This window comes from Fundulus heteroclitus, chromosome 4, assembly GCF_011125445.2.
Source record: "Fundulus heteroclitus isolate FHET01 chromosome 4, MU-UCD_Fhet_4.1, whole genome shotgun sequence".
Lineage (NCBI taxonomy): Eukaryota > Metazoa > Chordata > Actinopteri > Cyprinodontiformes > Fundulidae > Fundulus > Fundulus heteroclitus.
In genome coordinates, this window is record NC_046364.1 from 20,802,779 (window position 1) to 20,818,176 (window position 15,398).

The 15,398-nt window shown below is 41.2% G+C and overlaps 1 protein-coding gene across 3 annotated transcripts in view; it reads right to left on the reverse strand.

Moving 5' to 3' along the window:
• Positions 1-15,398, reverse strand: part of trpm7 (transient receptor potential cation channel, subfamily M, member 7) — a 62,542-nt gene that overhangs the window by 11,922 nt on the left and 35,222 nt on the right. For 2 of the 3 annotated variants that reach the window (XM_021309685.2, XM_021309684.2), the window contains exons 23-34: positions 15,105-15,237; positions 14,375-14,553; positions 14,154-14,286; positions 11,077-12,347; positions 10,632-10,720; positions 8,936-9,032; positions 8,758-8,819; positions 8,632-8,669; positions 4,001-4,029; positions 3,563-3,616; positions 2,073-2,117; positions 1,876-1,941 (exon numbers count right to left, since the gene is read on the reverse strand). In XM_021309685.2, coding sequence (XP_021165360.2) covers positions 1,876-1,941; positions 2,073-2,117; positions 3,563-3,616; positions 4,001-4,029; positions 8,632-8,669; positions 8,758-8,819; positions 8,936-9,032; positions 10,632-10,720; positions 11,077-12,347; positions 14,154-14,286; positions 14,375-14,553; positions 15,105-15,237 — 2,196 coding nt within the window. The remainder of the gene's footprint in view (positions 1-1,875; positions 1,942-2,072; positions 2,118-3,562; positions 3,617-4,000; positions 4,030-8,631; positions 8,670-8,757; positions 8,820-8,935; positions 9,033-10,631; positions 10,721-11,076; positions 12,348-14,153; positions 14,287-14,374; positions 14,554-15,104; positions 15,238-15,398) is intronic. The other variant, XM_021309686.2, reaches the window with a different exon arrangement.

Sequence of the window (15,398 nt, forward strand, 5' to 3'; positions counted from 1 at the left end):
TCCTAAGTTGCTCCTTAACATCATTGTTGTAGTGTTATCTTAGCACGTAGCATCGTTTAGCATTTTGTTTTTTCATGTCTGTCTTACAGGGAAAGTTCCTCCAAGCAACATATTTGCATTTGGCTGGTCAATACAATGGGCTGCATCAGTGTTTCTGGGCGTACTTGACATTTTATAATTTAAAACTTGCAGCAGCAGATCACTTATGGTCGGGCGAAGCTGCTGGGAGCGGAAGGGCTGAGCCCCTGTTAATGCAGCACTGCAATTAGAAGAAGTGCGACAATTTGGGCGTGCGCGTCATGGGTCATTTTATGCTAATTTAATGCAAATGAGTATCTATAAACAATTCTTTTTTTTAAGTATTGATTATATTAAGGTATCAATTATTTTGACAACCCTAAAAGGTTTCTGATGCTGCAGAGGTTTTTTTGACCTGCTAGGCAAAATGTTTCAATAAAAGAAGTAACAAAACATGCAAGAAGAAGGAAACAGCAAAAACAAAGTACTGAAACTGACAAACTAGCTGTGGATGGCTGGTCAATAAAATAAATAAAATAATCAAAGCAAACAGAATCTGTCTCCTGCCATTTCTCGCAAAAAAAAAAAAAAAAGACTTTATAAGTTGCAACAAAATGGATAGAGAAGTGAAAAAAGAAACAAATGCTACAAAAAGATTCAGTTTCACTACAGAATAAAATGGAAACCAAAAAGAAAACGGCACGCTGTTTCAAAAGGAGAAAAGATGTGCATTCTCCGTATTAGCACTGTGGTTGGGAGCTGAGATGAACTTAAGCTTGAGTTCCTGTTACTTTTACACGACTTCTGGGTTTGCCTGCGCTACATTTAGACACTAGAGGTGAGAGTCTTTCATAAGAATCATGATGCAGAAATCAGACGAGCGCCACTGCTTTGAATCAGACGGAGAATACAGCGGCGCGTTTGCATGCAACATAAATGACCGCGTACCATCATAAACCCGCTTCCCAGTGTTTTGTAACAATGAGGTGCGGTTAGGTGATGTACTGTTCAAACACAAAAGAAGACGAACACATAATGGCACATTAAAATGTTCTGGTGATGTTTTCCCATTATACCGTTGTTACATATAATTTTTTTTACCTTATCAAAGGACCAAAACTAGGTTAAAAATCAGCCTCACATACAAAAACTATTGCTATTCTGGGAGAGTCTCTAGGAGTTTAAAAAGCAAAAATGTTTTTCTGCATGCTAGTCAGTTCCCTTTTGAAAATGTAATGCTTTTCTAGATTCAGGTGAGCTGAAACGTTTCCCTTGTTGTTGTTTTTTATCTGATTGTTCAACTAATCACAAATCAATGCTGCTTTAGCCGACTTCTGATTGGGTGGTGCAGCAAAGTGCTTACTCACTCTTTAAGGGGGAGGGGAATGTACCGGAAAACAGACCCTTTACTGTTTTAATAAAGCAGGAAATGAAGGATACGCTGAATTATCCTCTACATTGGCTCCACATTAACGGTTCTAAAGTTACTTGACTTTTACAGATTTTTTTTTTTTGTAACAGATCAAGTCAAATGAAACAATTAAAAACCTCACCGCTACCCTGCAAAACCTCTCCTTCTCAGTTAAAACCAGCACTTCCACTTTAAAAAGAAGAAGCAATCTAAAGGCACAATGTTTATATATAAAAAAAAAAAAAGGTACAACAGAGACGAGGAAGAGCCAACGTTTGGCTCATTCACCGGCTCACTGCTGCAGGTGTACGGAGCACATTTCAGAGATCTCTTATCTGCCTCCATGCTTCCTTGTTCTCAAACTGTCTATTGGACGTCAGGAATGCAGTCGACCTTGTTTGAACCCCAACCAAAACAACAACGTTTAGTGCTTTAGGGCGCTTTACCTCTAGGGGGCACAGGTGTGAAGGGGATGCTCTGAGACAACCTCATCAAGTTGTTGCGCTCCACAGCTAGAAGAAGCAGAGTGAATAGCAGAGACCCATCAGGACAGAAGCAAACTTACCATACAGCATTGCTCAATATTTACACAGGTTTCCAAACTCTGAGTGAAAACGTTTTAACACTAAAATTATCACCTCACCTGAGTACTGATAGCTTTCCACAGGCTTGAAGGGTGAGCCAATAGCTGAAGAAACACAGAAAAGAATATCTCTTTAAAAAGGACGTAGCAGACTTCATGCTGCCAGCATGCAAGCAGTGATTTAGAAATGATCCAATCACAGTCATATGACAAAGATATCCAGCGCTAGCAGCTAGATGGATGGCCATGTGTAATGAAGGACCAAGAACACAAACAGCCTCAAGTTGGATGCGTCAGGTCTGCAAAGACTTTACCAAATTATTCAGGGAGCAGCATTTTCACTGTATTTTGAAGCGATTCATTGGAAATTCAACACAGAGTTTTGCATAATTGTTAAGTCGATGGAAAATAATACACAACTGACAAAAGTTCTTGCAAATAAAGTCTGGAAAGCGTGCGGTGCGAACAGACGGCGCCCACTGAGACAGCGCTGTGCAGAATCAGCGTTGCTGCAGTTACTGCTGCAAGGGCTTTGAGGTTTTTACCAACACGTTTGCTCATCTAGAGACTGAAATTTGGCGCATTCTTTGTAAATGACCTCAAACTCAGTCTTTCCACTGATTGTCAATTGGATTTAAAGCTGGACTTTGACTGCGTCTAACGCCGTTATCTAAACCGTTCCAAAGTGGCATTGTCTGCATGCTTAGCAGCGTTGTCCTGCCTGAAGGTGAAACTGCTGCCTCAAATATTTTGGCAGCCTCTAACAGTTTTTTTTTTCTCCAGGACTGCCCTGTGTTTAGTAGCCATGGATCTTCACATCAACTCTGCTACTGATACTCTCCTGGCCTGTGGGCCCCAAGTGGTTCAGTAGTATTGCAGACGGACCCTTTGCTTAGGCTACACAAAAAACTTGCCATACTAAACATTAGGGTGATGGGTGAGAGGCGCTCCATAAAGGTACTCAAAGCTTGAGACATCGTTTTACAGCATAAACATGCTTTAAACTTCTCCACACCTTCATCCCTGACCTGTCTGCTGAGTTCCCTGGTCTTCTTCAGGCTCTTTGTTCACTAGTTTTCTCTAACAGACCACTGAGGCCTTCACAGAACAGCTGCGTTTAGACAGATTACACACACGCTTTTCACATATAATATTCTGAAAACCTCATACATATTCCTTCTGCTTCAGCTGTCATTTCTTGATTTATTACATGATATCCTAATAAAATACATTAACAGTTTGTGGTTTGTAAAGCGAATGAACGCAACATTTACATAGTAAGGTTTGGTTTTATTATCCTCCCGTTTCCTAACTTCCTTTTCTTTTGAATGAACAAAGCTATTTCACAATTCAGAGCTTTAAAGTCCCTTACTTTAATAAAACAACAACATAAGAGCAAATGCCACGTTTAAATTTGTACTTCATATTTAACAATTTCACCAAAAAAAAATGGTAAAATAAACAAAAAGTAAATAAAAAAAACAGTTGAATAGTTTTGGACTAAATGATGTCAACTAGTAAATCGTGTAGTGATGGTCAGTGAGACTCACAGTCCTTCCTGGCTCCGAGGTGGCTGTGGCGAGCCGCATATAGAGAGACGGCAGCTGTAACCACAGAAGAAGAACAGCAACGTAAAGGTTTCATTCAGAGAGAGACGTGCAGTCATGGTCAAATGAGAGTCATCCCTCTGTCAATTCAAGATATTTTAGTATAGAAGGTCTGGTTTTCACTTGTGCTCTAAAATGATTTAAATCCTACCTGAATGGGACAAACACTACAGATCCCTCCACGTCATTTCTATTTAACAAAGATGAAGCTAAAATGGAAACATTTGAAAACTAAGCCTGTTCATGTTTTGATCAAGTTGCCCTAAAAAGATCCAGAGTAAAGTAAGAGATCCTAAAAATGCTGCTCAACCAGCTGATCTGGACAGAAAACTAAATCCTAATAAAGTAAATCCCTGCAAACAGAGAATCACCAGTTCTCACCATTTAGTGTTTCCTCCTCAGGAGGTCTCCTGGCAGAGGGAGAGAGCAAAGAACAGTGAGACAACAGAGCCCAGACCCCTGATTTATACCAACACCACTTTCACTTTATTGTGTAGGAGCATTTATTAAGGTACTCTGTCATTTAGATTTGTGGAAATGCTGCTGTATACATTAATAACAACTAAGGGAAGGTGGGGTTGTCAAAATACCTAAATTTCAAACTCCATACCGACACTAAGAAAAATACTTGATAAAGCAGCATTTTTGCACTTTGTCTTTTCTTGAGTTGCAAAAAATGATTAATCATATGACAACATTTCTACTTCCTCAATTAAGGCAAAACAAATAGGGGAGAATTTAGTCTGACTCCATCGTGCAGTCATTTTATTTCATTAGAATTGCTTATTATTGAGGATCCCTTTTTTGCTAAAACAGTGTTTCAAAACTCACATGGCTCTGGCGCATACAAAAGCTATTTTTACAGCGTAAACAATGATTTGGTCCATGCAAATATACTCAGCAGCAGCCCTGTAATAGTCCTACCCATCTGCTATTTTGGTCTATTTTACATCCATAATCTGTTTAACCCTGTGTGCTATTTATATTAGTTTACAGTCTATATGGGTTTAAATGATCATCCCATCCTCTCTGTCTTGTCATTTCTGAAACAATAACTTTGTTGCATATTTGCATGTGAAGATGTACATTTAAATATTTTTTGAATATTGCGTAGAAGTGCAATATTTTTTGCCAGGCATTTCAGAAAGAGAAACGGTTATTTCACAGAGATTCATTACATAGAGTAAAATAATTCAAGATTTTATTTCTCGTTATTTTGATGATTATTGCTTATGGCTAAAACCCCAAAGTTCAGTGTCTCAGAGAATTAGAATATCACATTAGACCTATCAAAAAAGGATGATTTAAGCACAAATGTCAGGCTTCTGAAAAGCAGGAATGGGCTCAAACTCCAGTCACACATTTGTGCTTGTAAATCAGAATGTGTAATTGTAAACGCATTTTTTCACATTGTAAGGCACAGCGTCTGAGAATTTTATACTCAGCTGTGAGTTTAAACTTACAAGTACTTAAGCGTAGAGCGTGTTAAAGATGGAAGACGGTGCTCTGGTTGAAACTTTATTTAAAAAAAACAAAAAAAACAATCAGAATAAAATGCAAGTGGAGAATGATTTTTTTTTAAAATGATAAAGTTATGCCTCGCTGAGCTGCAGAGTTGCTAGCATACTACTCGTCCTGGACTTGCAGCCCATTAGCACGCAATCCCGACAGTGTAGCCCATCTGTTTTCTGATTGGATTGTAATTGACATGACATTGGCCAATCAGCTGAAAGGCAGAAAAATCCAGTCAAAGTTTGCCCTCGCAAGTTGAAACCGACAGTAGTTATGCGTGTACATGTTTGCTTTGTATCTGTAAACAGACCTTAAAAAGAAAATTGTAGCTGGTGTAAAAAAAAAAGTGCAGCTTGTGTGATTATTTTCTACACCTACAAAACATTTTTACACATAAATAATTTCTGATCTATGGACGCACAAAGATAAAATTCTCAGACATTTTGGTTTATTTTTGGTTCTCAATAGTTGGTTGGGCCTCCTCTTGCATGACTTACTGCACCAATAGGGTGTAACATAGGGGCAATTGGCCTGTGGCACAGCATAGGTGTCATGGAAGCCCAGATTGCTTGGAGAGCTGCCTTCAGATCATCTGGCCTCTCTCATCTTCCTCTTGGCAGCAGCCCATAGATTTTCTATGGGGTTCAGGTCAGGGGAGTTTGCTGGCCATTCAAGAACAGGAACACCAGGGTCATTAAACCAGCTTTTGGTACTTTGGCAGTGTGGGCAGGTGTCAAGTTGTATGGAGTTGCTGATTTTAGATAAGCACAACTTATCTACAGTCGTTTCTGTTATTATGCTTGGATACAGATCTCTGAACAACGAGCTTGTTCAGCAGTGAGCTTTTGTGAATTCCCCTCCTTGTGAAGGGTGTCGACTGTCTTCAGGACATCTGCTGAGTCAGCAGTCTTCCCCACGACCGTGTCACCTACTGACCCAGAGTGAGAGACTGTTTAAAGGTTCACGAAACCACTTAAGGCGTTTCCTTTTAATCAGCTGATTAGATTGTGACATCATGGGTTTCCAGCAATGAAGTTTTTCCACAGCTTTCAAATTTTATGAGAGGCTGAATTTTGGGTTTGCATTATCTGTCAGCCATAATCGCCAAAATTAGTACAGGAAACAAAGGTTTAGAATATATCACTATGTGTACTGATTCTATATAATAAGTTTAATTTTCTGGGATGACAGAAAACTATAATATTGCGTAAAAGTGCGATATTTTTTCCCAGAGATGTACCAGTAAATGTTTCGGAGAATAAATTGCCTATGTACCTTGGTGATCAACAGCAGCAGAAAGGTGGATTGCTGCATGTTCCCACTTTTTTTTCTGCTTTAATTGTCAACAGCAGTCTGGCTCCACCATATCCTGTGGTTTCACTGGCAACATTAGCCTCCAGTGTGCCTACATCTAAATGGTGGCGTAATGGAGGGGGCTGGTGTGTTTCATAGCTTCGCGACTTATTAGCCGACTGAACCGTCCGCTGATTAACCTTTTCCTGTGTTGATTCGTACTGCAGCAGAACGGAGTGCTGATTCGGGTTGGAACTTCAAATCTGGGAAGCGCGTCGTGACGGCGGGGCTCACACCCATCTTTGGGCTGTCTGTGTCCTAGAAGATAATACTAACACAGCTAGCGATAGCTTAAGTCATCTGGGAGGTTTACAACTGCACTGCTGCAGATACAGGGGCTTTACGGACCTTTTTATATTGTTCTCAAGTATCAGTGTGGTAATGTTAGCTTGTAACGTTAGCGCAGCTAGCGTTTAGCATCCTTTGGCATTTAATCCCCCCCGTTGTCCGTCTGTCTCAGAGAAAATACCTCTGAACCAACGCTGTTGTGCTTGCCTTGTCGGCTAAAGAGGGTGGCATACAGTCTTTAATCTGGATGTACGCGCCATGTTCACTCTTAAACAGACAAACACAAAACTGTGTTTCTATCAAACTTTTTCTGGGTTTTTGTGGCACTGGTGGCTCGTTTTTGGAAAGTAGGACGACAGGAAAGGGGGTTTGCGAGAGGATGACATGCGGTAAAGGACCTAAGGCCGGAATCGAACCCCAGTCAGATGCATCGGGGACTATGGCCTCCACACATGGCTTGTGCTAACTGCCCGTGCGTCAACCAAAAAACTAAACGCACTAGAGAGGAGATGGAAACATTTTTCAAATTAGCTCTGATGTAGTGAACATTTCCCTCACATGACTGAGCAGATATTTCTGCTGCTGGCGTCTTCCTTGATTGAATGAAAATCTCTTTAAATCTAGATCTGCCACAGTTCAGAATAATCTTAAGCGTAACTTTATTCAGTGTTTATTTTGTGGCTCTACGCTTCTCCAGGAGTGAATGCTGCTTGTCAGGACTTTGATGCAATCAACCGGTTTCCTTTATATTGGAAATTTTTGACCAACCTGTATAATCTGATTGAATTTGACTTTGTAAAGTGCCTTGAGATGACATGTTTCATGAATTGGCGCTATATAAATAAAATTTAATGTAATTGAATTTTATCGTATTTGGATCCGTTTCCGATCCATTCATGTAGTCTATAAAATTTTTTAGTTTTTTTGTAGACTACATGAATAGAGCAGCCATCTATTTTTCATCTGTCTCCAGACTCAGGAAGGTGGATTTAGCCTAACCCTAAAGCAAACGGTATTTTTGTTGGACACCTAAAAATAAAGTTTTTTTTAGAGTTGTTTACTTTTGGACAACACACCGTATTGAGCGTTAATGTTAATGAATCAAGTTTAAGCAGACGCAACCAATCTCATATCCGTGTTAGACAAACGCGCTCCAAATGCAAGGGATAAGAGTTCTGTTGGGGGTAACTAGTTGGGTCGTATTAGTTCTTATTGCTGCATGTTTCCGTTAACAGAACCGGCTCGGCTGACGTCTGTGTGGCTCATATATGCTTTGCATTCCCGACTCTGTGGGAGCTTTTAGTACAGTCATCATCAGAAAGTGGAGGGATTTAAAATACGCAGTGTGTGAAAGCAAGCAAAGTGTGTGTTTGCGGGGCGGGTCACCCCCCTTGCAGTATGGTGGGGCAGGTGAGGGAAATAGTGAGCTCTAGTCTCAACATATTAAGGGGTTTCAGTAGCTAGCTAGCTCTCTCGCTCTGATAAAGCTCAATTTGCCAAAAGGACACAAAATACATAATTGCTTATGAGAGTATTTTACTTTTTTTGAGACAGAAGATCATTTTTGGTAATTTCATTTTAAAACCAGCATTTTAAGATTATTTTAATACCTCTGAATACACGCTTATTTTCTAGATTTAAAAATCTTACATCAAGAAATCTTGCTGCATTGACAGATAATTTTGTTTTTAGTATCTTTTCCATCCGATTTAGTTTTTTTTCCTCTTAATTTTAGACACCCCTATTTTTGCAGCGTACAGACTTTGATGCAAAGAAGTACCATCGAATGATTGAATTTTCCATCATGGATTATATTGAAATATTGATTATTTTGACAACCCTGGTGAAAGGACACTTACAGGGAGCTGGCTTGGGCTGATTTCACCTGAACTCTTTCCTGGTAGAGAAACAACACAACAGTCAGTCAAAGAGAAAAAGGGTATACGTGTGAACTTTACACACAAATACACCTAATAAGCTCTTACAAGTACTGCAGCTCTGGGGATGTCTTCAGCTGAAACTCTGCTTCTGTCCTTCTTCGTCAGAGCTACACAAACACAACCATCAGCAGTCATTGGGAATTATTGCCAGAGAAACTTTTAGTAAAACCTAGAAGGCAGGTTATTGGAAGACATAATCAAGAATTTTCTTTTAATAACTTACTGGAGTCTGGATGAAGAAAAGCTGGGATTCGGTCAAACTCTGTGAAGCCAGCATACGAGTTGACCGCTCTGATAATACCATGACCTTCAATGTTTTGCTTTAACAAAAAAAAAAAAAAAAGACGCAGCCACAAATGATTCCCAATGAAAAGAAAACTGTTTGTCATCTTATATGTATTAAATATGCAGCGTGAGGGTTTGTTGGTCACATAACATGACCAACATGTTATATGCTGCTCTCAAAAGTCCTGGAATAATCAGGGACGTTTTTTTTATTTGTCAAACATGAGACAGATCATGGCATCACAACCTACATGATTAATTCAGCTAATACTTATTTGATCACTTGGGACCACTCAGCACTGAGGTTTTTAACTCTCAAATCTTTTGTTAAGGAAAATTAGGAAACTAAATAAAATAACAGTGATGTCACAGCAAAATTAGTACACCAGTCCTGATGCACAGCGCATCCCACAACCTTTATGTAAATAAACCTCACTATACAAAATACCAGCAGATTAAAAAGAAAAAAGACACACTTTATATCTTTGAATGCTTTGGATCTACAAAATATGCATAATTTTCTCACATTTAGACCAATGTAACGAGATTTTCCATACGAAACCAGTCGCATCAAAATAGGAAACAATGTGAAGACAGTTTAAGAAGCAAGGCTGCAAGTTAAACTTTAGAGTTGTAGCCATGGTGAACTTTTTTTTAACAGAAGTCTTTTTTACACATGTACTGCAAGTCATTGATTCACTTAGTTAATGTTTAAATCATACAATAAATAATGGTATCTAAACAAAATTTGTTCCATCAACCTTAATGGCTACACGTTAGTGATTTCCTCACACAAACTGGTCTTGTTGCTCAATTCCAATTTTTTGCTGAAATCTGATTTTTTTTCTTTAAGTGGCCGTTCATACTACTATTAAATGTGACCGCCATCAGACTTCTGTCTGAAAGGTTCAAGACTGCAAAGAGACCCGCATGTGCAGATAACAGGAGACGTCACAGAGCTGCACACTGTTAATGGAAGTGATGGTGAATGTAATTGTTTCTGGAAGTGTTTAATAAAGTTTCATAAAACAAATTAAGAAATGTAGATACTGGTTGGCGTCTTGAAAGCTATTGAGCGATGGAAACTAACAATATCAAGAGCACATCATGACAAGATGACATAAGGAAAGAAGAAAGCAGCACAGCTATTAATGGTCTTCTATGGAGCGCTAGCTGCTACTGCTTTGTGTGGATGTAGTGAGAGACAGGAGAGAGAACGTAAAAGAGATAAAATCTACAGGACCGTTCAGACTGCGGACGCTTTGAAAAATATCCAATACGTAGCTCAATTAGTACCACATATGGAAGTGGCACAAACTGGGGTTTTTTGGGGTGAAAAGATCGGAATTGGTCCGCATTTCCCTGCAGTGTGAACGTAGCCTCAGAGAACGGTGTTATTGCTACACACTTTCTGGGCCTTGAATTTCTGTTATGAAACCACAACATGTGTCAGATGTTTGAGGTCCTGCAACACACAACTTCTACTTTACTCTTCTTTTACATCACGTTTCCCATTATATGACTAACCGTATCCAAATGTTTTGTAAAAACTAAAATGCCTAATCGGCGTTTCTGTAAAACTCTTTCTGGAACATGAGTTAGGTTAAATATCATAAATGATAACACATACACACCTGTGACCTGGTCTGCGTAGTCGGACTTTGCTCTCTGCTGGAGGCGTCTTTGGGCTTAGAGGGACGCACGTCCAAACTCTCTTTATGTCCTGAGTCCAAATATACAATTAGTCATGCTAGAGAGCAACACAAACTACCAAACGTTATCCGATATACCGACACTACAACGGTGAAGTTATCTTAAAAATCAGACGTCACATTTCCTCCTCATAACCTCCGTCTGACAGACACGTACTAAAGACATGACAAGAATATAAATCATTCAACAAGCAACCTCGATACAACCACCAGCGGACAAATATCAAGTGAAATTTGGTCGCAGCCCGGAACAGCACATACAAGTCAGTCAGAGCAGACAAAGGAAAAGAGAGAAGGCCCACATGGAGATGAAGAAGCCCCCAGCACCCAGCAGATCTATTCCTTAAGCCCAGACTGAAACTCAAACCTCTGATGTTTAGCTGTCTCGCGGTTTTCCTCCCATTACGTTGAGCTTCTGACCCGTTTGGGCCATCGCAGCCAGAGGCTGATGGTCCTGGAAGATGGCAGTCGCTCCTTTTCCGTCTGTGGGGTCGTTTGGGCACCACGGCAGGGGCTGGAGAGCCATTTTCAAGGCTGTGATCCGATCGTGACGCCGCCTCTGGAGCTACTTCAGTTTGCGTAGAGCTTCTAGGAGGAGCCCCAGATCGACCCTCTTCATCGCTGAATGCTTCGTTCACATAGCCCCAGTTCTCATTCCCGTCTCCCTCCCCCCATTTTAACCCCTCTGGGTTCTTAGGCTTTACAGCGCTAGCAAGCAGAGAGGCAGGCTGAGCAGAGTTTGAGGCGTCAGAGACAACAACTACTGTAGGGTACACACAAACACACCTCTCCTCCTCCTCCTCCATGTTGTCTACAGCAGGTTTAGCTTCATTTCTATACTCACCTACAAACGCCCCAAACTCTACAGAGGTGCTGTCTGGCTGGGGGGGTTGCTGGTAGAGCCCTTCCCGGGCAGGTTCAGGGTGGCTGGAGCCGCTGGGCTGAGAAGGGGTGCTGCTGATGCGGAACTGGGCTCCAAGGGAGGGCACGTTGGGCAGGCTGGAGGGCGAGTCAGAAAGGCCCAGTTCTTGCGGACGGGTGAGCTTACTCTGGGTGAGAGAGTGGCCTCGGTGACGCCTCTCTGGAGGGGAAGTGAGCTCAGTACTTTGGACAAAGGCCCTGGGGCCCGTGCTGCCTGAGGAGCCAGCCTCCGCAGCAAAGTGTCCTTGCCCAAACAGGCTCCTTTTCTCCGGGCTTAGTGCCGGGTTCGTTATGGGGTCCAGCCCCAGCTCAGTCCCTGGGCTGGCCCCAAATCTGCGACGGCCTTCCATCCCAGCACCTCCTCCTTCTGCACCGGTCCCAAAAAGAGAATCTGCCATGTTGGTTCCAGCTTGGGGAAAAGAGGAGCCAAAGTAGGCCCCCACGCTGCGTTTGCCAATCACCGACGATTTAGACTCCGCTGGCACGTGTGCGACGCTTGGAACCACGTTCTTGGACAGGCTGAGCTCCCTGGTGATCTGAGTGTGGACCTTGCTGGCTTCGGACGCCCTCTGAGCGGTCAGCGTCTTTAGCGTGTCCACGGTCAGAGCAGAAAGGTCTTGCAGGTGACCGATCTGTGAGTCCAGCGTGTGCAAGGAGCGCTTTATAAAGTTCACCTTATTCCCAACCTCCTTTAGTTGCAAACACATCGTCTCAACCCTGAAAACAGACAGAAGCGTCGGTCATTAACCAAACAAACTTGGCTACCAACGTGTTTTTCTATACAGGATTGATTAGCTTCAATTTGACACCCGCAGTACTGTAGCATCAAAATTATTATTTGAAATGAATATTTTCTTAAGTCATCAGAAGTAGGGCTGAGGTGGTGGTGTATCTGAAGTGTCTGAAATTAAATACATTTTTCTTCTCTAGTCACTCTAATCACGTTAATCACTACCAAAAAGAAGCTAAATACAGTTTAATAAATCACATCCTCTTCTTGGACAATAAAACCATAACCCCTAACACCCTGTTTTATACCGACTACTTTGTCCCACACAGGTGTGATGTTGCCTTTGCGTCTAATGTAAACAGCTAATGACGGCTTAATGCAGAAAGCCATGAAAGAATATTCTCAAAGGGTTTTCCTTCCACTTAACTTTCCATTAATATCCCAGGATATAGCTTTATATGAGCAGCCAGCTTCTGTCTCTCCACATCTTTCTCTTATTTATCCGTCTGTCTCTCTTGTTATGTTTCTGCCTGTCTCCATCTATCATGCATCTTTAGACATCGTTACATTTTGAAAAAATACCTACATCTTCTCCTTCCTACTGCTTGATCCAATGAAAATCTCCTTAAATCTAGATCTTCCAGAGTTGAGGATAATTTTAAGCATACCTTTGTTCTGTGTTTATTACATTTGGGATCTGATTCATATGATTCATTTAGGCTTTGTCTCTAACAACAAAAATGTGTTTTCCAAGGATAAAGCAGCCATCTGTTTCAGTGATGGGGTCAGGCAGACAGACTTTTGGTGACGTGCAACAATCAGAGCAAAGGGCATTTATGTAGCACACCCGGAAATTACAATAGAGCCGTTTACTTGTTGAGGACGTGCTATATTGAGCGTTACGTTTTATAAGAACAGAGCTTGAATATCATCCTCTTATTTGTATTAGGAAAACATTTTCAGTATGTTCAAATAATCACGTGCAGTGTCACGTGAAACCAAAAAAATGCCTCCTTTTAAGCTGGAACACACAACAGAAAAGGACATTTATCCCGTTGTGTTCATTGCACGCTCCCAACACATGGCATACAAATGGAGATAACTACTTAGTCATTTAAGCATTTATTGCTTTAACGCACACCGTATGTTCCAACAGAACAGGCTACTAGACGCTCAGTGGGAGCCTTTAGACGATGAAGGAATAAGTACCACTGACTGATCTCCACGCGCCCTCTGACCTAAATCAACAGAACATGTCTGGGGCGTCTTTTTTACGTCCATCTGATGCCACCAGGTAGCAGCTCAGACTGTGCAGGACCTCAGTGATGCCCTGGTCAGGATCTTGATCTGGGAGGAGACACCCCAGGACACCATCCATCGTCTCATAAGGAGTGTGCCCTGACGTCATCAGCCATGCATACAAGCATGAGGGGGGCCATGCAAACTACTGAGAACCATTTTTGAGTTGACATCTCAGTAAAATGGGCCAGCCTGCTGCATTGGTTTTCAGTTTCACGTTCTCTGTGACGTTGGTTTAACCCTCTCTGGGTTGATCATTGTAATTTCGTCAAATGATGAGACATGCTTTTGATCCCGACACTCCATATCTCAGTTTTAGTTCCTATTTGAGATCTGGTGTGTTTTCTTAGCAGTCCATTCACAAAAACTGGGGACGGGAAATTGGCGACATAATTCTGATCAGTGCACCTCTAAAACATTTTGTTCAACTTTTCCACATTCTATATTGGGAACGCATCTATTATTCAGCGTCTGAAGGCCTCAGACAGCCCCACCTGTCAGAGGTAAGACGAATGCGCTCCTCGCTGCCTGAGTGAAACTGATCGTCCTTTTCATGAAAGTATGTCTCCACGCACTGCTCCTCAAAATCGTGAAGCTTCTTCTGGTCTTCCTCAGTGAGAAACAGCTCTGCAAGAAATAAGCCAAACATTTTAAGTATGAAAAAAGTGGGTTAATCTTGAAACTACATAGATAAAAACAGAAAAAAACACATTACTTGGTCCATAGGTGCTCTCCTTCTTCCTCTTTCTACACATACAGAAAAGGGAGTAAATATGGCACAGCAGGATGAAGGGGGGCGGGAGGACAGGCTTCTCGTGGTAGGCCATGATGAAGTGATAGCGCTGGTACTTCCACACCAGATTGGAAATGGACTTTACTTGTATATATACATTGCTAAAAAACAAAAGCACATGACAGTAAATTTTCAGGATGATGGTTAAATGATCTGACTGGCTAAGACTGCCCCCATTGTGAAGAATAAAACCAACAATCCACATGAAAAGCCTTTTCTATGGCAAAGCAAAATATTCCAGACATGGGCCGGTAACCGGTTTCACGGTGCACCGCAATATGAAAAAGTCAGTTTCAAAACCACACACACAAAAAAAAAAAAAAAAAAAAAAAAAAAAAAAATCTCCATCATACCGTTGCTGTAGGATTAGTGTCTTTTTATGCACCGTCAAAGAGAAAGTGGAGGTGAAATCCCTCAGGTTGTATGCAACCACAGTAACACATATTTTCAAAAACAAAATATTAATTTTCAAAAATAAATGACAACTTTTTGAAACAGTTTTCAAATATAGGCATAAAAAAAAAAAAAAAAAAACGCATTCGGAGCTGTAATACCACAAAACCGTGAAACCAATACCGGCCCATGCCTATGTGCGCCAGAACCTAATGCCAGACGACTTTACAAGTATTTTAGTCAAACATTTTGTACTCACTTGAAGAAGGCAATAAGGAGGTTGACCATCAGTATATACTGTACAAAGAGGTAGACTGCTTGTAGCAGAGGCGTGAGCCACACTGGGTCTGTCTCTGAGCACAAATGCCTTACTTCGCTGTTATTGGCACACACTGTGAAGAGAAGAAGCCAGTCAGAATGACAAACCTTTGCATTGCAATCTCGGTCCATTTTTTATGTAATCACTGAATCATTTAAACAATATTAAGATTGTTATGTTAATAAGGTGTCAGGTGGCCTTGAATTAACCTAACCAAACCTTTGCAAACTCTCC